The sequence below is a fragment of the Notamacropus eugenii genome, chromosome 1 (genome assembly GCF_028372415.1).
Source record: "Notamacropus eugenii isolate mMacEug1 chromosome 1, mMacEug1.pri_v2, whole genome shotgun sequence".
Classification (NCBI taxonomy): Eukaryota; Metazoa; Chordata; class Mammalia; order Diprotodontia; family Macropodidae; genus Notamacropus; species Notamacropus eugenii.
Genome location: NC_092872.1, coordinates 181462346 through 181485162, shown reverse-complemented (window position 1 = coordinate 181485162; position 22817 = coordinate 181462346). Strand labels below are relative to the sequence as shown.

The window sequence follows — 22817 nt, the reverse complement described above, 5'->3', positions numbered from 1 at the left end:
ACCCCCTGAAGCAGCAAAAGCTGGACATGTCTGTCATTTTTTATTTAACCTTTTCTGTATCTAGATGGCACGTTATGAGCACTGATTATTGTACAACGTCCTCAAACAACTGAAATGTACGGGGATGCTTAATCATATACCACGTACTTCTAAACTGCTGTTTGGATCAAAATATTCTGATTTTTTTCTATCTCCTTCTTTTCCTGTCATTCAAAACCATATGTGTCTGCCTGTAGCATACTTCTCTCTCACTTGTGTAATTCACTGCTTCTTACCTGTTGTGGATTAGAAAACCAGATAACTGTTAAATTTCCAAATAAAATAAGAATATGAAGCTCTGAGTTAGGGTGTTGGAGGGGGTCTCCTCCCGCTTAGTGTTTATCTTAAATTTGTCCTTAGTCTTTGACTTAAATTTATTTTGACTGCTTAAAGGTCTTTTGCTTATTTTAGATAGTTGAAAGCAAGTAACTTTTAAATGAATATAATCTATTTTCATATAATTTTCCAATTGGGAGAGACTATTAAAATTATCTAGTGCATCTCCTTAATTTTTACAATGAGGAAAACAGGCTCAGAAAGCTTAATTGAATTTCTTATAGTTATATACCCAGGTGATGAAATAGCCAGGACATAGGACAGAATATAATATTATAGTATACTGTCCCACTTTAAAACTGTAAAATTTTTCTCTGGAGAGCTTACTGGAGTGTATCTAAAATAAAATAGCTAAAACTTGTCCAGAAATGTTTGCCTCAGTTTTATTCAGATGGCATGTAAAACAGGAAAAACACTCTTGACAGTTTTTTATTTGTGCTCCTAGGTAGATATAATATGTGGTGATCACCTGTTGGAACAGTATCAGACACTGAAGGAAATTCGCCGTGCCATAGGTGATGGAGCAATGCAGGTAAGTCTCAGATTTGGTGAAAATGCTGGTCACGGAAATGCTTTCGTTTACATTTGAAATGAAAACCAAGGGCCATGTGATCCAAAGTTCCACAGCCAAGATTCCTTAGCCTGCACTAGGTTTTACTTCACATTCAACTTCGAACTTTTGAACATAACTAGTGAGTTTCACTGAAAGAAAATTTGATATTAAGGCATTAATTTAGCCCATCTTGTGTAAGTTCCTCTTCACTGGAAGAATGGAATGAACTTTTCTGTTATTTTTGATGGTAATATGAATGAATTTAAAGTGACCAACATGTGTTAATTAAAACATGGAAATCAAAGTCTTGCTTTAGGAGATTTATGAAGACAAAGAACCTTTAGCTGTGGGCTCTGTTTTCTGCTGAGCTTTTACAAGAATCCTTTTTTAAAAATTCTGCCTCACGTTAACAGACTTGCAGTAAGGATGTTTCAGTGAACTCTGTTTTACAAGTAGACTTTAGGTGGCCAGATGAGCATGTTTAATTTATTATCAAAAATATGAAGTCCAGTGTATAGTCCCATTTGCCTAGGTTTTATTGAGTCAACACAACTAAAATCACTCCGTAGAAGATGCACAGAATTATCCTCATAATATGGATTGTGTAATTACTAGAAGATAAAAACAGGGTAACAAGCTTCTGTTGATCATTTTCTGGGTTGGTTTTACTGTTTTCTTAATAAGGAAGCCTATATAACTGTACTGTAGTCCTATTGTCCAGAGTTTGAGGTATAGATTTTTTTCTTCAGAATTCTGAAGTTTGCACTTTCGGGATAGGACATTGAGCTAAAAAGGTTGTTGAAACAAATAAAGCAATTTGTTTCAGCATTTCAGGATATTCTTTGCATAAAGGAGAAACCAAACACCTTTTTAAATCTTGAGCATTTGTTTTTGAAGTTTCATGGACCTGAAGAGAGAGCTTTAAACCAGATTTTTAATCTAACTGAAGTTTAGTGTAAGTTAATTGGTGATTAGTGTTCCCCAGGGCATACTATACTTAGGCATGGAAGAGTTAACATGACATAGTAACTGAATTCTAATTTGAGTCTAAAGTTGTACCTGGTTCTCCTTTTTTCCCCTTCAACTTTCTTGGTGTTGTTTTTGTCATGGGGATTTTTTGAAAGCATAAAACCTGAAAATTGAAAATAATCTTTGAATTAAAAGTAAGGTTATAAATTGGTGCAAACAACTTTTAGATTTCACCTCATACCCATCACATGGGAAAAAATGGCAACAATTCAGAAATAATGTTAGAAGGGCTGTGGGAAAACAGATAAAATAATGCATTGGTTGAGATGTGAATTGGTCCTGGAGTTCTGGAAAACAATTTAGTGTTAATTAAGAAATGTGTTCCTACTCTTGGACCTAGCAGTTTAACTACTGGGCATATGTCCCAAAAAGGTCAGAGACAGAAAGGAAAGGGGCTCATAAATGCCAAAATTTTAATAGCAGAACTCTTTGTGATAACAAAGAATTGTAAATAAAGTCCCAGTCCACTAGTTGGAGAATGAATGAGCAAACTGCTATGTGAATGTAATGGATTGTTATTGTGTAGTAAGAAAAAAATGTGAGGAACTCACAGAAGCATGGGAAAATATATATGAACTGATAAGAGTTACAGAACACCATATACAGTGACTGCAATAATGTAAATTAAAAGAAGAAAACACCTCCTCAGAAAAAAAGACATTAAGCCCATAGTCTAAAAAGCTGGTAAAGGAAATATGAGAAGCAGAGAGATAATATCTCTTCCTAGAACTCAGATGAATCTTATGCTTTCAACATGAAGGCTACAGTGGTGGATGAAAAGCTCCAAGGCAAAATTGCTGATAGCTAGATAGATTGAACACTTACTATGTATAGACACTAAACAGGAAAACAAGATAGCCCTACTCTCAAGGAGCTTATAGCCTAATGAAGAAAGACCAAACATAAAGGGGATCTGGGAAAGGGTGGGACTGGGAAGGAGTGAACCAGAAATGGAGAGTGAGCAGTAGGCCCTTCTCATGCTATAGGGGTTCCAGGCAGGGACTCGTCAGCCTCAGGGAGCCAGGCAGCTGGTATAGAAATAGAACAGGCCAAAGAGCTAGCTAGAAGTGGAGAAAGACAAAGAGAAGGTCCTTAACAATTCTAATAGTCTAATAGTCTTTTGGCTCATTAAGAAACAGACTTCTGAAAAGGAAGGATTTGAGTCCCTGCAGAAATATTTGGAGAAAGTCTGCAACCTCATCATTACTAAGCTGTATCAAAATGCAGAGGGCATGCCAGGAGGTCTGGTCGTGGATTTCCAGGTAGTGAAGCAGCCCCATCCTGAGGCACTTCTTCTGGATCCACCATTGAAGAGGTCAGCAAAATGCACCAAAAGAGCTCACCAAAATGCACCACATGGCTTTCCATAACTGGAAATCTCACATTTGTAGCCCAGCCTAAGTGCAGTGGACATTTAGAAGTCACATGTGAGATGTTGTATATTCTAAATACTTGAAATGTGTGCTGGGGAAGAGAAGCAAACAGTGTTGGACTTTATCAGTACTGTAAACAAGTAGAAATGTCATTCTTCTCCTTGGAAATAAGAATCATTTAAAATTAGCACCATTTTTAAAAAAGCAATAGTAGGCAACATCACTTCACTTCCTTCACCTCCTCCCTTCAGAACCACCTGGACCGTGATTCCTTGACTCTGCTAGGTGGTCTTTCACCTTATGCCGCCCAGAAGCAGACCTCCACGTCACTTCCTAGCTGTTTCCAAAACATTCCATAGCTACTTCTAGCCCCACTTTGTTCATTGTCTTCATGTTACAATCAGTCAGCAGCCATTCTAGTCTGATCTGTTGGCAAAGTGCCCTTCTCTCTAACACTGCCACCCTGGTGCATGTCTTCATCAACTCCTGCCTAGATTATCACATAGGAAGCCTGATTTGGTCTCCTGGCCTCCAGTGTATGGGCCTCTGCAAGGTGTCAGCCATCAGCCTGGGGTGGGGGACGGAGCTGGGACGGTGTGTACTGGCGCAGGTGTGTCCTGCTCCTGGTAGTCAGGACACACAGAGGCCTTGAGATCTGGTCCCAGTGGTCAGGAAGGAGCCACCGCCAGGAGGCTGGGTCTCCATTGGTAGCTTTAGAGGAGGCATTCCAGTGGAATATAAGCTTTGTTAGAATATAAACTTCTTAAAGGTGAGGATTATCTTTCCTTATATTTGCATCTCCAGCATCTATCACAGTTTTTGTAAGTGCCATGTTTTTGACAACAAAAACTTAGTTTTAGGCTTGCTCATTTTCATGGCTCCATGCCAACATTGGCTAATATCTAAAAAGGTGATGTGCACTTGGGACAAGGTCTGTCCTGAATGACAGAAGATACAAACTCATATTTCAGATAATCTTGATGATTTCATTCTTTTTGGACCAACTTCTTATCTGATGTGATTTAGTTCACCATCAGTTTTTACTTAGTAATATGGTTTGACAAAATGCTTGTACTAGAAGTGTCAGACTTTTTTGACATTTGACATATTTTTCATATTATTAGTTTTTTCTTCATTCTGCAGTTCTCTGCTGGAATTTTTTTAGGCTGTTTTTTTATTTTGTGAGTTAGTTAAAACTAGATAATATCCATAAACCCACTTAGCTGAGCGCATATAACTTGCATTGCATTACATTGTACAGAAAATGAACAAATACATAACGGTTGATTCCTATACGTGTGGAACTTCTCTTCCCTACAAGGATCTCATGTTTTGTTCCTGACAGTGTCATCTGACATGAGGAACCAATGAGAATGAAGTCAGTCCATAAACTAAATATTAATAAATGCTTATTTTCTTAATTCTTTTAGATAAAAATAAATAGAAATAGAAGTTTTGATATTTCTGTACTTAAACCCTCTGGGGTGACTTGTCCCATTTTGTAGAACACTGGTTACTATTTTTTCCACAAAAATCATATGATTCTCTTATCATATTTTGCTACCATCCATATTTATAGATGGCATAGATATATACCAAACTGTATTTATAGCATATCTAAAGTACATCTACAGCATTCTTTTGACTAATCAGTTTCTTTTCAAAAAAGAAAATAAAGTTAGTGTAATATAACTAATTAATTGAATAAAAATAAATATTAAAAAACATTTATTTAGTATTTATTATATGTTAAGTGGGCAGCTGGGTGGCACAGTGGGTAGAGCACTGGGCCTGGAGCAAGGAAGACTTCTCTTTGTGAATTCAAACCCAGACAGTTCCTGGCTGTGTGACCTGGGCAAGTCACTTAACTATATTTTCCTCAGTTTCCTCATCTGTAAAATGCTTTGGAGAAGGAAATGGCCAATCACTCCAGTATCTTTGCCAAGAAAACTCCAAATGGAGTCACAAAGAGTTTGACATGACTGAAAACATGACTCATCAACTACAAAATGTACCAAGTGTTGTGGATACAAAAGCAAAGACAGTTCCAGTCCTCTAGGAGATGACATTCTAATAGAAGAGAATGCAAACAAAAGTAGTTTTGGTCAAGGAGGGGTATTTTAGCCTGGAATGTTACAGGGATGAGATTTGGGCCTTTTGGGGCCCAAATTGACCCAACTAGGAACAGTGGTGGAGTCGATTTGATTATGGTTCCAGAACTGAGGAGGAAGCAAGCTGACACGAAGGAAAGTGTGGCTGAGGCTTTTACTGTCTAAGAGATGCAAGTTACCAAGTCAGAAGAACGAGGTCCCAGGGTAGAAGTATCTGGGGTGGTGGCGGGGGGAAGGGAGAGGCAGCTGAAGAATCAGGATGGCACCATGAGGTTTCAGATTCCTCTTTCCTTCATGTACACTCGCCATCCCATTAATGATCCCTTCTAGAATTTCCCCACAAACCCAAGCCTAGCTCCCTGACCTGTGATTTGCCAACTCTACTTTCCTTTAATCAGGCATTTGCCTTTCTCCAGTGCTGTAGTATGTCTCTCATTCTGCATTCAATGTCTTTCAGTTCTGGATTTGAAGACCTGAGTTTAAATCCCATCTTAAACTGGTAAGACTGTATGGCCCTGGGCAGGTTCACATTACAGAGTTAGGGAGCCTGCAGCTTCAAGGCCACATGTGGCCTTCTGGGTCGTCACATGGGACCTTTGGCTGAGTCCAGGTTTTACAGAACAATCTTTTTATTAAGGGGATTTGTTCTTTGAAGTTTGAATTCAGTCAAAGGGCCGCACTTGAAGACCTAGAGAGCCACGTTTCCCCACCTCAGGGGTTATGTAAACTAATGGTTTTCTCACTGGGTTAATAATGACAAGCAACTACTTCTCAAGACTCTTGTGAGGATCAAATTAGATACTGTACATAAAGTGCTTTGCAAACAGCGAAGTGCTATATGAATGTTTACTATTATTTTTGTCATCATTATGATCCTTCAGAGGAGGTTGTTAATCTCAGTCAAATAACTTGAATGCATTAAGGTTAGCGTTGTGTTCTCTCACCATATTTTTATTTATTTTATGTATCACCTCCCCATTTGCCATTTTTTTCTCATAATTTCCAGTGCCAAAGTCATTTTCTGTGGCAGAGAAAACAGAAGCAAAGCAAGACTTGAGAACAGTTCTGCCATCTCTTTGTTGCCAGTTAAGAGTTCCATCTCTCTTCTGCCACCCCTCTTCTCTCACCCCAGCAGTAGACCTATCCTTCCTCTTTTCTTTCGTCTTCCTCTTTCTCTGAAAACAATCATAACTCCTACCCTCTTATTGTTTTCAGCCTTCCTTGCCAGACTCAGCTCATCCTGACACTATTTTATAGAATTATGTTGTGCTCTCACACTCATCTTTAGTCACCTGCCCCTTGCTTTCATCTTTTGTACACATTTTCTTAAAATTTAGGTTGGTGAGTTTCCCTATCCACATTGGTCTCTTTAGAAAACTCTGATTTTTCCTCCTTATCAGAATTGTTTTGCTTTGTGTCTTCAAAATGTAATCCTTGAGAGTTTTTCCATACCCCATTAGGCTAACTTTTAGAATTTTAGTCATTTGGGTCCTACATGTCCTTTCTCAGAACTCTTTGAAATATGTTCTCCCAAGATTGAGAATACATGTCAAACCATTTCTGACTTTCTTCCCCTTTTCTTTCACCTAACCCCAGGAGGCAGTGGTCACTTTCCTTCAAAGTTCCTATTTCACTCCAGCTACCAGTTTCTCCGCATCAGTAAGAATAAGAAGATCTAAAACAATTTCCCCTTGTTAGCTCCTTTGCCTTTTGAAGAATAAAATTATCATTAAGTCAGTAGACAAGTCACGAAAAGATAACAGCTAGCTGCAGATGAGGAGAATTGAAGGCCTCTTTCACTGTTAGACAGTATGGAATGTGTGGTAGATAGATAGGTGTTGTGGGAGTCAGGAAGACAAGGATTCAGATCTCTTTTCTGATATATATCAGCCGCGTGATGCTAGGTAAGTGTACCTCTCACTGCCTCTGGTAGTTCTCCAACATTATGAATTGCAGAGTAGATGCTAATCTCCACTGGGAGATAGCTCCTGACCAGGAACTCTCTATTCCCATAGAACCACAGATCCAGATTTTTAAAAAAACCTCAAATTCTACTGCCTCATACCTCTGGGCTTCTTATCTATTTCCTCTTACCAAGCAAGTGGTCTAAAGAATATTCTGATGATAAAATCACTTTTGTTTCTACTTCCATTAATCCTAACCTGTCGACATATCCTGCCTCTCTTCTGTGGTTCCTCAATAGAAATGATAATAATAGGGAAGAGAAAGAAAAACTGTAGAACAAACTCAAGAACTCAAATTACAGTGGTCTGGAGCCATTTAGTCTAAGAATAAGTAGCTCAATATACTTCAGGAAACCCTAAGGGCATCATTGCATTACACTGACTTTATGTAAGTCATTCAAGTTTTAATCTCTCAGTACCTCACTTGTAAGATGGGGGAGGGTGTTGGAATAGATGACATTGGGGTACTTCCTAGATCCATGATCTTATGTTCATCACGCTGTAATCAAGAAAAGGTTAAGTTATATTCAATATTATCTGTTTATGAAGGCAAAAGATTGTAATGTAAAACGGTGGAATGAGTGCTTGATTTGGATTCTGGTTCTGGTACCACTTGTCTACAAAAATTACTCAACCTCTCTATGACTCAGTTCCTTCATTTATAAAAATGGGCGTCATAATTTGTGTCTCAGGGCTGAAGTGAAGATCAAATAAAGGAATGGATATAAAGTGCTTCTCAAGGCTGATGTGAAGATAAGATAATGAATATAAAGCGCTTTATAAGCCAGAAAGCCCCATAAAGATGTCAGATTTTGTTTTTACTTTTAAAAATATCTCCAGAGTTGATTAAAATAGAACTCTTCAGTGCTCTAAGTGGGAAGTTGAAATTATCCAAAAAATAGATGGATATGCAATATAAGGTGACATTATAGTATTTAGATCCTTTTAGAGAAACAACACCTAGGCTTTCACTGACTATGGAATGAAAAGGATACCTCTTTCTACTTCTTTTTGGAGAATTGTCTGTTATAAATACCCCCACAGCTGGCATATTGTAGGAACTCACAGGAATTTCATCAATTAAGCTTCAAGATTAGATAGACCATAGTTGCCAAGATAGATTGGTAATGGAATGCCTGCCCTGTGCCCTGTGCCAAAGAGGCTTATTCATTTGATGCCTTTTATAAATGAGTTTATTTAGTGTTTGAGTTGTGAAAATTAACGAAAGCTGTGATTTGTTAGCAAAATATGTTATGTTACGACATGGTGCCTTTTTCCCTTCCAGGATGGTTTACTTGTACTTCATTACGGCCTTGTAGTTTCTCCACTGACAATAACATGAATATTCCAGGGCCATTAAAAGTAAAGAAGCAAAGCAGAGTCCTCATCTCACCAAAGACTGTCACCGTACGTCTGGTTGCCACCACTTTATTCAATATGTCTCATTTTTGGCTGTAGGAACCATAACACTTATAAGGACAACTAGAAATGATGACATGCTGTTGTTTGACCAGTGACAGTTTAAAAGGTAGTACAAGCCTCAGGGAAAGGAAATCATTTAGAAACACTGAATTCTAAAATTCTTTATGATTTCACACTTTATCTTTGATTTGCCTGCTCCTCTCTGAGCAAATCAGCTCCTGTTCTTTTCTAGAGCCATATCTCTTTAAAGTGGGCAGTTGGATTCAGCTGCCAGGGATGGGATTTGATAGACAGTCATCCTTTTGGAAAAGAGATATATACTTTTGAATTAAAGATAAAAGTCATGGCTTTATTTTTAAAACCACAGGGCAAACTTTCCAGTCTTTGTGAAGACCAAAAGGATTATGCTACACTTTGCATATTTCTAGTATTTTTTGAGCATGTATTTTTATACCAGCAGTAATACTAAAGAGCCCTTGTTTCCTCTGGGGGTGGTGAATCAATTCCTTCTATATAGGCAGAATGTCTTCCCATAGGGCAGTCTTGTCCAGCACCATGTGCCTCTAGTGTAGTTTGACTTCCCTAGCACAGCTTACAAGAGGTGCCTCTTGACATTTTTATTCTTAAAATAGTTCATTTTGCAGTCATGCATTATACTTGGGTGGCTTGTATGTTTTTAGAGACTTCTTAGCCCTGAGAGTATACTCCTGAAACTATGATCAGGACTATTAAGTAGATTGAAAATTCTGCAAATAACTTGTTAATTCAGTGTTTCCTTATTTTGTCAGATAAACCTGTGTTTTCCCATTGTTTCTTCATCATGTTTAAAGGATGTAGTTATGAGCTCATTCACTTGCATGTTAGGCCTTAAAATTTAAACAATTCTTTTGTCAGTAAAGATAGTTTGAAATAACAAGCCTGTTTACCTAAATTAATACATTACAATGCTTCCTGAAAGGTTAAAAATTATTTTGTGGTCCAAGATTTTGAAACTTATTTTGAAAGTTTGTATGGCAGTAGTTCCAAAATTGGGTAAGCCAAGGAGAATGCTTTGTAAACAGTTTGTGAATTGTGTAAATGATTACATATTGTAATAGTAAAATAAAAATTTATTTTAGTCTATTTAAAAGTGTAGTGTTTATTATGAATCTTTTAAAAATGACTTAAATAGATCAGTCATGAATTAAAGTTAACTGTCACTTCTGGGTCTTGTGAACAACAAAATGATGGGTTAATCACTTTCTCCAGTCTCGTTGCTACCCTTCCTTCTGTCCCCTCCCCAGTAAATTATTTGCCAGATATTATTACATATAAATCCTCAGAAGAAGACAGAATTCCAACAAGTTAAAGTCCTTTATGAATTAACACTGGGAAGTTCTAACATCAGAACACTCACTTAGCACCTCTCACCCACCCACTTCCATGTGTCCTATAGCCAAATACAGGCAAACCTTGGGGTGGGGCCCTAACCTGATTCAGTGACTGTACCTAAACACCACTGCCCCTTTGTGCACAAAAAGCCATAGATGTTGATTCAGCCCAGCTATGTGAAGGAAAGGAAAAGAAGGTAAGAGAATCAGGCAGACTGTAAAGTGCTGCGTTTTGTTTGGAGCCCAGCACTCTGTACCTGCAGTAACTGCCCGAACAGCCTCTGTCCTCCCCCTCTGCAGAAAGTGTCACAAACTGACTCTTCTCTGCTAGATGAAGGGAAAAAAGGAGAGGAGGGAGAAAAGTTGGGACACTGGCATGGGTATGTCAGGCCTAAAGGAAAGGAGACCAAAACCCTACCCCCACCCCTCAAAGTTATCTAGGGCAGGGACTCAGACCAGAGAATCTTTTATGTCCCAAATCCAAGGGAACTAAGGCAGCCTTGCAACACAGAAAGGAAGTGACAGGATTACACCACCACCACCACCACCCCCAAAGTCAAAATGGCTAAAATACCAAAGATATCCAAAGAAAAGGCCTGAAAAGCCAAATTAACTGAGAGGATTCTAAAACCAGAAAATGACTAAATGAAGCTTCAATACATACAATTCATACCTATATATGATACAAAGGAAAATGATTCAGTAGTATCTGATTAAAGACAGAATCCTGTGGACTCTCTGGGAGTGTAGAACAATCAAAAATCTCAGTGATTCAAAAGGGAAATAAAATAAGAAGTTAGAAATGAACATGGGTAAAAACCCAGAGATTTCTGTTCAGAATTGAAAACAATTAGCATATTAGGAAAAAAATAAATCCATGATGAAAAAATCACTCCAAAAAAGTGAGTTTAACAGATTTGGAATACAGAAATAATGAACTGAAAGAAAATTTGGCCAGAGGGGCTCAAAAGTCAACATTAAAAGAACTCATTCGATAAAAGTCAAAGCAAATAATTTTAAAGTTCAGATGAGGGGCAGCTAGGTGGTGCATTGGATAAAGCCCTGACCCTGGAGTCAGGAGGACCTGAGTTCAGATTTGGCTTAACACTAGCTGTGTTGCTCTGGGCAAGTCACTTAACTCAGATTGCTTCCCCAAAAAGATGAAGTTCAGAGAAAACTTAAGGATTATAGGTATCCCAGGAGAACAGAAAAGATTTAAACACCACAATGTTAGAAATAAATAGAAGAAAACTGTCCAGGACTTCTGAATACAGACAGCAAAGAATTGATCGAGAATATCTACAGATTACCACCAAAAAACTACCCTATACTTTAAACTCCAAGATACATGATGGTTAAATAAAACATTTCAATGACAATTTTGGAAGAAATGAGAAGAAAGATAGACAGGCCAGTAACAAACATTTATTAAGTGACTACAAAGTGCCAGGTACTGTGTCAAGCACCTAAGATACAGATATAAGCAAAAAGACCCTATTTCCAAGTACCTCAAATGTGAAGGCAAGGAAGTTTTAGTAAGACAAGAATAATTTTGCAGTCTTGAGAAATTTCAGACAGGAATGGAATAGTATGTTCCAAAAAGCACAGAAACTCAAACTGCAACCAGAATGATACATTTTGCAAATAAGAGGCATTTGATTCATTTCTGAAGGAAAAAACAAGTAGGCAGAATGTATGACTTGCAAACATCCCCAAAAAACAAATACAAGGACAGCAAATAAGTGTAACTCTCAAGGAAAGAAAAAGTAATTACATCAATTACCTCAAATTTAGAGATTATTGTTGAAACAAACAAAAAAGATTAACCTATAGGATAAAAGAAAAAAGAGGGTAAAGATTAAAGTTGCAATTTAAAGAATCAAAAGCAAAAAATACTATAAACTACATCCCCTGTCTGTCCCCGCCACCAACTCCACCAGTGAGTCAGTATTTTTATGGGATTGAATTGGAGAGCAGGATAGCGAAAGATTGGGTCTGCTGTTTCACTGGTATAGAAGATCTCCAGGTAAGGAAGATGCCTCTACCAATACAAGTTGTTAACTTTCCAACATTTTGGTCTTAGAGAGTTTCCTAGAGCATTTGGAAGTTGTATGAATTGGGAGATAAGGATTAGAAAACAGAAGGGAAAGAGTGATAAACTACCAAGTCCATGGGGAAACAGTGAAGTGATGGTGATTCATTTATATAGTTTCTCAACAAGAAGGGAGTATTGTGGGAGAAGAGACAGCAGAGGGAAGCAAATGAGTTTGGGTGAATAAAAATTCCAGTGGAGGGTAGAAATAATACCAAAGAGTAAGTACTTCCAAGGAGGTGAAGGTGTGCCTGCATGGGAGACAGGGAACTCTTAATCTAGGGACAGTTTGTGCATCGGGATGCCATCTTCTCAGAGAGTAGTGTGACTTCAGCAACAGCTCCTTGCCCAGACAAGAGATATGTGAGTTCCTATTACATAGGGAAAGCCCCCATGATGGACAGGTGGGGAGGGTGTGGAACCAAAGGTGAGACAAGTATGGCCTTTAGGAAGGAGACAGATGGTGAAGGCAGTGGATAGGGCTTGGCCTCACAATTTGGGACACTGTTTTCTACCATAAAGAGTTGCCTCTGATATCTCCTTAGTAAAGTGGTATTTCTAAGAGTGAAGCACAACAGAAAAAAAAATGGAGAATAGGACATCTACAAACACAGTAAGGTAGAAATTGATTGGAAGGTATTCAAACTTTGTACTTAAGAAGCTTTAATTCCAAGAAAGATACAGAGAAAACACATTAGGAACAAATAAAGGTGTAACCCATGAGTCAAAGAAAGAAAGAAATTCAGAAGTGACTGGAGAGCACAGAGCAGGCCACACTGGGGCAAGTTCAGCAGCTGACCTTGGAGGCAGCTATATCAGTGGCTGCAGCACCTTTGGGAGCTCTCAGCCCACAGACAGTAGAGGGGTTAGACAATTGGTCGGAAAGAGATTGCAAGGGCCCTTTGCTGGCATTGGATTCAGAACCCTGTTTCGTTGCCCATCCTCAGTTCCAGGTCACAGTCCCAGGGTAAAGAGAAGCACTGAAAATTGTGGCTGCAGAGGAGCATGCATGCTGGTCACAGTTCCAATGCAGAAAGGAGTACTTTTGCTTGCAGCTGCAGGAAGCAGGAGGCTTGGTCACAGTTTCAGGGCTGAGAAGAAGGCTTGTTGTCACTCATAGAGGAATGGGGACCCCGGTCTCAGTTCCAAGGGAGAAAGGAGCACAAGCACTAGCAGTTGCAGGAGAGCATGGGTCCTGGTCATAGTTTTAGGGTTTAGAGGAGCACTAGAATTGTAGCCACAGGGAAACAAGGTAAAGATCAGAGCAGAGATCAGGAGAGCAGTAACCACACCTCCTCTTAGATCATATTATCTTGGAAGTATTGAAAACTTACAGAATCCTAGAATTAGCTCTGAAAACAGCAGCACAGAAAACCAAAAGCTTGAGACAGTGCTCCCTCCACTCTGGGACCAGAGCCCAACTTTCACATAAAGTTAAAAGTTGGGAAAATGAGCAAAAAATTAAAAAAAGAACTTTACCATAAAAAGTTACTATGGTGACAGGGAAAATCAAGATAATCAGAAGAAGACAACAATGTCAAAATAGCTACAAGCCAAACCTCAAAGAAAAACCTATGGATTGGACAAAAGCCCCACAAGAATTTCTGAAATAGCTCAAAAAAAAATTTTTTTAAGTAGAATTGCCCAAATGGAAAAAGAGGTACAAAAAGCTCACTGAAGAAAATAATTCCTTAAAAATTAGAATTGAACAAGTGGAAGCTAGTGACTCCATGAGATATCAAGAAACAATTTAAAAAATCAAAATAATGAAAGAATGGAAGAAAATGCAAAATATCTCTTAGGAAAAACAATTGACAAAAAAGAAAAATTAAAGAAAAGAAGAAAAACAACTGACTTGGAATATAGATCAATAATTTAAGAATTATTGGTCTATCTGAAAGCCATAATCAAAAAAAGAAACGTAGACATCATGGTTCCAGATGTTATCAAGGAAAACTCTCCTGGTATCCTAAAACCAGGAGGTAAACTAGAAATTGAAAGAATCCACCAATCACCTCCTGAAAGATATCCCAAAATGAGAACACACAGCAATAGTATAGCCAAATCCCAAGTCAAGGAGAAAATATTGCAAGCAGCCAGAAAGAAACAATTCAAATATTGTAGAGTGGGTCAGAATCAAACAAGATTTGGCAGCTTCCACATAAAAGGATCAGAGGGCTTGTAATATAATATTCCAGAAGGCAAAGGAGTTAGGATTACATCCAAAAATAACCTACTTAGAAAAAGTGAGTATAATCCTTCAAGGGAAAGACATATTTAATGAAATAGAGGCCTTTCAAGCATTCCTGATGAAAAGACCAGAGTTTAATAGAAAAATGACTTTCAAATACAAGATTCAAGCATAATAAAGTAAATATCAAAGAGAAATCATAAGGGATTCATTAAGGTTAAACAGTTTACATTCTTATGTGGGAAGATGATACTTATAACTCTTAAGAACTTTATCACTATTAGGGCATTTAGAAGGGGACTATCCATAAACAGAGGGATGTGAATTGACCATGATGGAATGATTTTTTAAAAATAAAATTAAAGAGTGAAAAAGAGAGTTGTACTGGTAGGAGGGGGAAGGGAGAGGAAGAGCAGGGAAAATAATCTTACATTAAAGAGGCATGAAAGAAAGAGCTTTTACAGTGAAGAGGAAGTTGGCAGGGGAGGAAGCTGGGTAACCCTTGAACTTTAAGTCTCATCAGAATTGACTCAAAGAAGGAATTACATACATATTCAGTTGGGCATAGGAATCTATCTTACTCTACAGGGAAGTAAGAGGGGAATAGTTATAAAAGAAGGGCAGTGATTGATAAAGGGGAAGATGGATAAAGATAGACAATAGAAGGAAAATAGATTTTTAAAGAGGGAGGAGGTAAAAAGAGACAAGAATAAACAGAAAAAAATAGGATAGAGGGAAATAGTCATCGTAAGTATGAATGTGAATGAAATGAACTTATCAGTAAAATGGAAGCAGATAACAGATTGAATTAAAAACCAAAATCCAACAATATATTATTTACAAGAAACACATTTGAAATAGAGAGGCATATACATAGTAAAAATAAGGGGCTGGAGCAGAATCTATTATGCATCAGCTGAGGTTAAAAAAGAAAGTAGGAGTAGCAGCCATGATCTGAGAGACAAGGCAGAAATAGACTAATTAAAAGAGAAGCAGGGAAGCTACATTTTACTAACGGGTACCACAGACAATGAAGTAAACATACTTGCTCCAAATAGCATAGCATCCAAAATTTTTAAAAGAAAAAAAGTTAAATGAGTTGATCAAGAAAAATTAAGGAGATAAATAGAATTTTTAGAAAAGTTAAAATATGAGAGACCTCTGGAGGAAATTGAAGGGAAATTTTAAAAAGTATATCTTTTTCTCAACTGTATGTGGTACCTTCACAAAAATTAAGCATGTATTAGGGCTTACAATCAAATGCAAAAAATCTCAGAAATATTAAATTCATCCTTTTCAAACCATAATGCAATAAAAATTATATTCGATAAAGGGCTATGAAAACAAATTATAAATTAATTGGAAACTAAATAATCCTAAAACCTGAGTGGATCAAAGAACAAATCATAGAAATAATCAATTTAATTAAAGAGAATGACAAAAATGAGACAACACACCAGAATTTATGAGGTGCAGCCAAAGTAGTGCTAAGGGAAAATTTGCATTTCTAAATGCTTTCATCAATAAAATAGAGAAAGAGCAAATGAATGATTTGGGTATGCACCTAAAAAAAAGAAAATCTAGAAAAAGAACAAATTAAAAATTCACAATTAAATACCAAATTGGAAATCTGGAAAATCAAAGGAGATTTTAATAAAATTGAAAGTAACAAAAATATTGAACTAATAAATAAAACTGGGAGATTGTTTTATGAAAGGAAGCAATAAAGCAGATAAACATTTGATTAAAAAAGAAAGAAGAAAACCAAATTACCAGTAAAAAATTAAAAGGGTGAATTCACCACCAATGAAGATTAAACAATTATTAGGAGCTTTTGTTTTTGTTTAACTACATGCCAATGAATCCAACAATCTTAAATGGATGAATATTTACAAAAATATAAATTGCCCAGATTAACAGAAGAGGAAGTAGAATACTTAAGTAACCCTATCTTAGGAAAAGAAATTGAGCAAGTCATCAATGAGTTTCTTAAGAAAGAATTCCCAGGACCAAATGAATTTTACCAAACATTTAAAGAACAATTAATTCCAATACTATATAAAATATTTGGGAAAATAATCAAAGGAGTCCTTTCAGATTTCTTTTATGACACAAATATGGTGCTGCTTACTTGAACCAGGAAGAGCAAAAACAGAGAAAGAAAATGATAGACCAATTTCCCTAATGAATATTGAAGCTAAAAAAAATTAAATAAAATACCAGCATAGAGATTATAGCAATATATCACAAAGATGATACAGTATGACCAACTGGGATCTGTACCAGGAGTGCAGGGTTGCTTCAGTATTTGGAAAACTATCAGCATAATTGATCAATATCAAAAAACAACAAAAATCATATGATTATCTCAATAGATGCAGAAAAAGCTTTTGACAAAATACAATACTCATTCCTATTAAAAACATTAGACAGCACAGGAATGGAGTTTTCCTTAAATTAGTAAGTAGTATCTTACCTAAAACTATCCACAAACATTATTTGTAGTGGAGCTAAGATAGAAGTCTTGCTATTAAAGAGCAGAGTCAAATTATCCATTATCACCACTATTATTCAATATTGTTCTAGAAACGTTAGCTATAGCAATAAGAGAGGAAAAAAGAAACTGACGAAATTAGAATAGGCAATGAGGAAACAAAGTATCACTCTTTGCAGATGATATGATGAACAGAGAATCCTAGAGAATCAACCAGATAACGAGTTGAAATAATTAAAAACTTTCAGCAACATTGCAGGATATAAAATAAACCTAATAAATTATCAGCATCTCTGTATGCTGCCAATAAAACCCGTCAGGAGGAGATAGAAAGAGAAATTCCATTTAAAATAACTGCAGACAATATAAATCCTTGGGAGTCTACCTGCCAAAACAAACCCAGGAAATCTACGAATGCAATTACAAACACTTTTCACACAAATAGACATATCTAGTTGGCACTGATTGTTAAGAAATTCTTTTTCATATACTTGGCTGAAAGCTAGCTGTTTCCTGATACACTCCCAGAATTACAGGACCACCGATTTAGAGCTAGAAGGGACGTTAGCAGCCATCTAGTGCAACTCTCATTTTACAGATGAGAAAACAGGTTCAGAGAGGTTGTGACATGCCCAGGGTCACACAGTTAGCAAGCCGATATAATAAAAATGACAACTCTACCTAAATTAATTTATTTATTCAGTGTCATACCAATCAAACTACCCAAACATTATTTTGTCGAACTAGGAAAAATAATAACAAAATTCATTTGGAAAAACAAAAGTCAAGAATATCAAGGGAATCAATATAATAGACATATAAGCAAAGTAAGGGATATAGTGCCAATGCAATACCCACAGCAGTCACTATAGATTTGCAGGCTATTTCCAGGGTAAATTTGCAAAATATATACTCTCTTCCTCACAGAAAAAGCCAAAATATTTATTCAGATACCAGAAAGCCAATTCCACCATGGTAACAAAGAAGTTTGTACACATTACGGATAGAGGGACGACCACCATCCCCAAGCCTTCCCTCAGTCAGGCTTCCCCACAAACAAGCTCCCTTAGGCAAAATGCGCCTCTCTCACCCAGGCTAACTGCTCTGCCGTGCTCTGCCTGTTCCCTCACTCTCAGCCCTACCTCACTCTCTCTTTCTGCTGCACTCATTTGTGCAACCCCTCCCACCATGGGCTTCATGTAACTCAAGCTGTGGTCTGGGCCAAAGCTCAAAGCAGGTCACATGGACCTATTAAGGGGCAGGGAAGATCTTCAAATTCCCTTAACATTACAAGGGACCATGGAAAAACTTACCTGTCCGATATATGGATGAGGAAAGAATTTATGGCCAAATAAGGGATAGAAAGTATTATGGGATATAAAATGGATAATTTTGATTGCATCAAATTAAAAGGCTTTTGCACAAACAAATCAATGTAGCCAACATTAGAAGGAAAGCAGGAAACTGGGGAAATGTTACTGCAATTTCTCTAATCATTTCTCAATCATTTAGAGAACTGAGCCAGATTTATAAAAATAAGAGCCATTCTGTAGTTGATAAATGGTCAAAGGATGTGAATGGGCAGTTTTCAGAAGAAGATATCAAAATTATTTGTAGTTATTTGAAAAAAATTCTCTAACTCACTATTGATCAGAGAAATGCAGATTAAAGCAATTCTGAGTTACCACCTCACACCTATGATATTGGCTAATATAACAGAAAAGTAAAATGACAAATACTAGAGGGGATGTGGAAAACCTGGGTCACTACTGGACTGCTGCTAGAGTTTTGAACTGGTCTGACCATTTTATGGAGAATAATTTGGAACTTTGCTGAAAGGTCTATAAAACTGTGATTGCCCTCTGATTCAGCAATATACAACTAGGTCCGTATCCTAAAGAGATAAAAGGAAAAGGACACATATGTTCAAAAATATGTATAGTAGCTCTTTTTGTGGTGACAAAAGATTGGAAATTGAGAAGATGCTCATCAGTTGGGCAACACCTGAACAAGTCGTAGTATATGATTGTGACGGAGTACTATTGTACTTTAAGAAATGATGAGTAGGATGGTTTCAGAAAAACCTGGGAAGACTCCTATGAACTGATACAAGGTGAAGTGATCAGCTCCAGAACATTGTACACAATAGCACCAATATTGTACAATGACCAGTACAATGAAAGACTTTGCTACTCTGGTCAATACAACCAAAATAGTTCCAAAGGACTTATGATGAAAATTACTATCCATCTCCAGAGAAAGAACTGATGGAGTCTGAATGCAGATCAGAACTTTTTTTTCGTTTTTTTGTCTGTGTTTTCTTTTGCATCATGGCTAATATAGAAATATATTTTGCATGACTGAACATGTATAACCTATATAAGATTATTTGCCTTCCCAAGGATGGGAGAGATGAGGGAGGGAAGAAGAAAATTTGGAACTCAAAATTTTAAAAAAGAGTTAAAAAAAAAGACTAACAGTACAATAAAAAAGTTTACATTGTATGAAAAATATAATTTATTCTAAGAGAACAGAAGCATTGTTCCCTCCTAGTCATGTAGAAGAGGAACTATAACTATTTTCTGTAGTTCTGAGGTTCAGAACTATAACCACTGAAGAGAACTAGAGACAACATGGTGTAATGGGTAGAAAATACTCAGTTTGGATTCCAGAAAAACTGGGTTCAAATCTCACCTCTGATATTGTGTGCTTTTTTATCTGTAAAATGAAAGAGTTGCACTAGATGGCCTCTAAGGTCCCTTCTAGCTATAAATCTGTGGTCCTGTGATTCTAGGAATGTACCAGGAAACAACTACTTTCAGCCAAGTATATCAAAAATTTCTTAACAATCAGTGCCAACTAACCACAGAGCAAATTGCCTCACAAAGTAGAGAGTTCCCTGTCACTGCATTTCCCAAGTGGATTCCACATGTTTTTTTTTTTTTTAAGTCAGTTTTAAAGCTTCTGCTGATAGAAGACAATCAAGCAAATGAAAATTCTGATATGTTCATCTTTGATTTCTTTAAAGCACCGTGCCAAGCTAGTTCAGGTTGTCATGGGTACAGGTTTGATTCTTAGTCTCTCTCCAAAGCTTGGCTGGTGAAATCTGCATTTTATTTTCCTTAACGATTAATAGCAACTTATTCCCAAATGAAATGCTATATTGATCTGCTTCTGTAAGGCTGCCAAATGTGCCAGTCTAGCCCTTAGCTGGATGGACGTTATGAATAGATCATTATTGCCTTTTGATTTTATTTTAATGGTGCCGTGTTGTCTTATAAGTGGGGTTTTTTCTCTTTATTTTGGCAATGGTATTTAAGGTGAAAGGTGTTTTTTTCCTAGTGCTAAAAAGAAGATACCTATTGAATCCAAATCTGGTAGAAGATTTTAATTCTTTGATGCATTAATATACCACTGGCTAGAGGTGAGAAAGTGATATCAAGGTATTACAGAGGAAGGGATTGCCCTGTCAGCAATTTTTCCTCACAAATAATGTATGACAGGAAGATAATTCACAGTGTTTCAAGATACTAGTCAATGCTTCTATCTTGTGTGCTTATTTTAACACAGAAAAGATTTTAAATGCTAATATTGCAGAAGATTTTTCCCTCTTACCTTCTGACACCTATAAGCATTACACTATGGCTAAATGAAACTGAGAAAGACTACATCACCCCTCTCTCTGGGACTGTAATGTGCTGTGAGCTGAACTGGGGGATGGGAAAGAGAAAGATGGCTACAAACAGTGAAAACACTCAAGGTCATCTGAAATGTTCCCAGAAAGACATAGACAGGTCAGATGCAATGCAAATGACATCACTTCTCTTTTTTTAAACTTTTTTTGCATGTTTATCATCTATTGCTCCATAACAAGATGACCCTTAGTGCTATATACTTAATCTGTCAAACCTTCAATTTTACATTCTTTCTCCTTGACTTCTAGTTCATAAATTGCCTTTTTGTCTTTCTTTGCGGGATGTAATAATACATCACGGCACCCTGAGAAAAAAAATAGGCTTTTCCTCTTTTAACCTTACCCAAATGCTTTAAAAGGTCAGGAAAGAGAAAGTCTTTTGTTGAATTAGGCTTGGGAGTTTAGTTTGATATCACTGTAGAGATAGCAATGTAAATTGTAGCTTAATTCTGCTGCTGCACAGAAGGAAAGGAAGAAATGTCTTTAAAAATGTGGCCAATCTTTCTACACTATAAAAGGAATGTATTGGCATGTGTGGAGGTTTTTTTCTTTGCATATACTTGTTTTCCAAATTACATTTTTCAAAATTTAGTTGTGATGCTTCCATTCTGGCTTATGAATGCTTTCTGCTTCATGAAATAAAATGGATAGAAGAGAAACACAAAAAAACAGCTTCTCAACTTAAATATTTACAAGGAATCTGTCTATTTCATTCTATTTAATGAAATGAATAAAAGCTGTATGATACCCTGTCCTCTGGTACTCTTTAAATCTAACAGTACTGAACATCGTTTAAGAGCCTATATTGGAGTCATTTGGTTCTTATGCACAAAGAAGCTGTGCCAGAAACATAAATCCTTCACAGCGGAGAGGAGGCAGCAGCTGCCACTTACTAAGTGAATGTTATTTTACCACAACCTCTAGAGTTCTGACTCACTAAAGCATGCTGAGAAATTCGTGACCTAGGTACACTTTAATGCAAAATGCTCTGTTTTTGTGGTAGCAAAAAGCTGGCAACAAAATAGGTGACCATGAATTGGAGAATGATTAAACAAACTAATGCATGAAAGTAATGGAATAGTATTGCGTTGTAAGAAATGATATGTGGAAATAGGTTTTGCATGACTGTACATGTATAACCTGTATAAAATTGCTTGTCTTCTCAGTGGGGGGTGGGGGAGAGAGAGAGGGAGAGAATCTGGGACTCAAAAATTTAAAAATGAATGTTAAAACTTGTTTTTACATGTAATTGGGGGAAAATATTAATGAAATCTGAAAAAATGATAGCTATGAGAAATGCAGAGCAAGATAGGAAGACATATATGAATTGATGCAAAGGAAGCAAAAGCAGGAACATGATGAGTGAAGTAACTCTAACAATATAAATAGAAAGGACATAAACAAAATGAATTTGTGTATTTGTAACAACCAACAGTGGCCCTGGGAAAAAGATAAGAAAGTGCATTTCCTTACTTTCACTGAACAGGTTAAGAGACTATGTATATGGAATGTTGCATGAACTGTCGAATGCCCTCCATGTGTTAATGGTTTTTGCTAACTCTTCAAGTTTTTATTACAGAAGGAGGTTCCCAGGAGGGAGATATGAACATTATAGAATCTCAGAACTGAAAGGGACCTTACAGGTGATCTCATTCAACCTTCCTCCCCATTCATGAGTCCTTCACACTTTCACAAGTGGTCACCCAGCACCTGCTCAAATACCTGCAAGAATGCAGTTATCTACATCACATAACAACTCATTCTATTATTGGATACTTTTGATTTTCAGAAAGCTCTTTTATTGAGCTGAAATCTACAACCACCTTCCCCTTTCTGCCCTTCTTCATCCCAAGCTTTCAGAACTGGAGTAACAAATATGAAGGAGATAAAAATGGAAATGTATGTCATGTACTTCTCTATTCTTACGTAAGAAAATGCCAATTATCATACTTACCTATTTAATATTCATATTCTCAACATAGCTTGTGCTAACTGAATGTAAAAATGCTTTTACTCTGTACAAGTACACTGCTTAAAAAAAGAAAAAGGACTTTTTTCTGATTTGTAATGACTTGATCATATGATGTTAATACAAATGTACAAGACTCCAAGTCTCAGATGTGTGATTTTGTCCACCCTCTTTCAAGTA

General features: G+C 36.9%; 1 protein-coding gene across 1 annotated transcript in view; it reads left to right on the top strand.

Moving 5' to 3' along the window:
• Positions 1-9956, top strand: part of PCGF6 (polycomb group ring finger 6) — a 34283-nt gene extending 24327 nt beyond the window's left edge. The window contains exons 9-10 of the mRNA XM_072621438.1: positions 821-907; positions 8691-9956. Coding sequence (XP_072477539.1) covers positions 821-907; positions 8691-8747 — 144 coding nt within the window. The 3' untranslated portion in view covers positions 8748-9956. The remainder of the gene's footprint in view (positions 1-820; positions 908-8690) is intronic.
• Positions 9957-22817: the final 12861 nt, after the last annotated feature.